Source organism: Esox lucius, chromosome 8, assembly GCF_011004845.1.
Source record: "Esox lucius isolate fEsoLuc1 chromosome 8, fEsoLuc1.pri, whole genome shotgun sequence".
In the NCBI taxonomy this organism is placed as follows: Eukaryota; Metazoa; Chordata; class Actinopteri; order Esociformes; family Esocidae; genus Esox; species Esox lucius.
Genome location: NC_047576.1, coordinates 35872452 through 35875535, shown reverse-complemented (window position 1 = coordinate 35875535; position 3084 = coordinate 35872452). Strand labels below are relative to the sequence as shown.

Genomic DNA, 3084 nt, shown 5'->3' with positions numbered 1-3084 from the left:
GGGAGAGGGAAGTCTGGGCATCTCTGCTTAGACTGCTGCCCCCGCGACCTGGCCTCGGATAAGCGGAAGAAGATGGATGGATGGATTATCGACTAGTTTGCGACAAAGGATATGCGCATGAATAGTCTACATAGGCCTAGAGCATGGTTGCTTGATAAACATGATACATTTCAAAGAATGAATAACATATACAGTCGATATAAAAAGTCTACACACCCCTGTTAAAATGCCAGGTTCTTGTGATATAAAAGAATGAGACAAAGAAATACTTTTTCCACCTTTAATGTGACTTATAACGTGAACAATTAAATTGAAAAACAAACTGAAATCTTTGAGGGGGTAAAATAAAAAACTCCCAATAACCTGGTTGCGTAAGTGTGTACACCCGTAAACAAATACTTTGTTGAAGCACCTTTTGATTTTATTGCAGCACTCAGTCTTTTTGGGTAGGAGTCTATTAGCATGGCACATCTTGACGTGGCAATATTTGCCCATTCTTCTATGCAAAAACACTCCAAATCTGTCAGATTGCAAGGACATCTTCAGATCACCCCACATATGTTCAATTGGATTCAGGTCTGGGCTCTGACTGGGCCATTCCAAAACATGAATCTTCTTCTGGTGAAGCCATGCTTTTGTGGATTTCACATTATAGGTCACATTAAATTTATCGTGTTTATCAAGCAACCATGCTCTAGGCTCTATCTGACCTTCTAACTGTTCGGACGCTCTTGCTTACTGCTCCGTGCTTTGCTCTATCGCTTTTATATTCTTATACTTTATTTCCTTTTACCACCTAGTTTTAAACTCAGCAAATCAGCACAGTGCTCAAACGCTTGGATTGTGCTCAAACGCTTGGATTACTATTTTTTTTTTTTTTATACAACCAGTCTCCCACAGAAAGCTTACATTCCGGGAAAAGGAACTCTTAAGGATAAGAGAAAATGCCTCTTCTGGAATCGACTTGCTGTACTAACTGCCACAAACTTTTACAAAGGATTGCAGTTCTTGAAACAAAGTTATTTGTGGGATCACCAAGCCAGACGGAACACACAACAGAGCTCCATCGTGGACACCCTCAGCACACAGCCGGTGAGTCCCATGAATCTAATGCTCCTCAACAGACCATACTGAGTGTAGAGAAACAAGCCGATCGACTTACACATCGATGGCATAAACAGGGAGCGAAACCTAAAGGCATTCGAGACATCAGACTGTCACGAGTATCACACATTGCCGCAGTAGCATCCTCTACCCCAAATACGGCTCTGACAAGGATTGCAAACACTGGTCTCCTATCACCGCCTATACATCTTGAGAACAGATTTGATGTATTATTGAATGAGGAATCCCCAAACTTGAAGAATGTGTTTGAACATAGACTGAATCAGCCAGTAGCTAACTCTAAAGCTAACAGGCGCTCAAGGTTGAGCAGACAGCGGCATTCAGCTCAGAGCACAGCTGAGCCCAGGACTCTGATAGTGGGTGACTCCATAATCAAAAACATTAGTAGCAGGGATACAACTACATGCTGCCTTCCACAAGCAACAACTTCTGATGTAAACAGGGAACTTCAGAACATTCTGATGAAACATAAGACTGCAAATAGACTCGTCATTCATGTGGGGAAAAATGACATTCATAAAGAGCAGTCAGAATTCCTAAAGAAGGACTTCAATGAACTTTTTGAAACACTTAAAAGACTGACAGTTCAAACTTTCATCAGTGGACCACTCCCAGCAAGAGGAACAAACAGGTTTTCACGCTTGCTTGGACTTAATACATGGCTGCAAAAAACCTGCAATATAAAAGGAGTGAACTTCATTGACAACTTCAATCTTTTCTGGAGTCAGAGGCAACTGTTTAAACAAAATGGTCACCAGCCAAACAAACTGGGGTCAAGAGTGCTTAAGGACAATATCTACTTCTTCCTCCGTCATCCTTCTGCCAATCCACACAACCAGAATGGCACATACACATCTGGACACACTATGAATGACCACAGGACTTCACTTCAGCACCTAAATGGACATGCGGTGAACGGATTATACAAGGACAATGATAACACCACTCAGCCACAACAACCCTTGCTCATGGACACAATCTCAGCTGAGCCCTGCCCACCAAGGTTTGCCAACTTACTAGATGTCACAGACATATCACAGCCTCAGATTACACCTGAGAAAAAGACCCTCTCACCACATACTTTATCTCTTTCTCCAGCATCTCCTCATCTATGCTTCCCAGAGAAAATGGAGAAACTGGTGTGTGCTGGAACCATATTATCCCACTCTTTTGCAAGCCCCCAGATACCGGTCAAAAAACGGCTGGCTCCACAACCACCAAAGCCGGCGGACCCAGCTCCCCCTCCTCCTGTGAGATATCTTCGATCACAACGCCAGGGCCCACACCCTCTTCCTTCTGTTCGAGGTGTACCAAAAACAACTGATACCAGCTCTCAGTGATATGGGTCGGGTCCCCGCTGTGACAACAGCAACTTTATCAAATGTTTACAGAACAAGCGGGAACCCAATGTGCCTGTATCTTTCTCTATTGCTGTTCTATTACATGATAGAAAGTCTAAGGCCTTCAAAAGCCGCACAGCAAACCCATCTAATCTAGTGCCTATTGCACGTCAAACTAAAATTACTGTGGGGACAAAAAGTAAGACTGTTAAGTTAGCACTTTTAAACATCCGCTCACTTAAAAATAAATCACTTCTAGTCAACGAATTAATAACTAGATACAACCTGGATTTTATGTTTCTAAATGAAACTTGGCTAGAAGACAACTGCAGTGCAACAATTCTCAATGAAGCATCCCCTCCTAATTTTAATTTTATGAGTGTCTGCAGATCAATGAGGAGAGGTGGGGGAGTAGCTGCTCTTTTTAAAGATGTCTATCAATGTAAGCAAATATCATTTGGGAACTACCAGTCTTTTGAATATCTGGGTATTGTGTTAAAAGGTGCCCCTCGCATTTTACTTATCACTATTTACCGACCTCCTAAATACTCTCCAGCCTTTGCTGAGGACTTTACAGAACTGTTATCATTAGTTTCCTCAGAGTTTGACTGTTTTGCTA

General features: G+C 42.3%; 1 protein-coding gene across 1 annotated transcript; it reads left to right on the top strand.

The window, feature by feature from the left end:
* The first annotated feature begins 933 nt into the window (after positions 1-933).
* LOC114829552 lies at positions 934-2461 on the top strand. The gene is made up of 2 exons (XM_029115049.2): positions 934-2128; positions 2224-2461. The coding sequence occupies exons 1-2, from the start codon at positions 945-947 to the stop codon at positions 2447-2449; spliced, it is 1410 nt and encodes a 469-aa protein (XP_028970882.2). The 5' UTR covers positions 934-944; the 3' UTR covers positions 2450-2461.
* The last annotated feature ends 623 nt before the right edge of the window (positions 2462-3084 follow it).

Bases quoted from the DNA above. Each gene is read 5' to 3' on its own strand.
- LOC114829552 (XM_029115049.2), top strand. From the start codon at position 945: ATGCCTCTTCTGGAATCGACTTGCTGTACTAACTGCCACAAACTTTTA. The intron at 2,129-2,223 runs GTTTGCCAACTT...CTCTTTCTCCAG, and splicing joins GCTGAGCCCTGCCCACCAAG to CATCTCCTCATCTATGCTTC.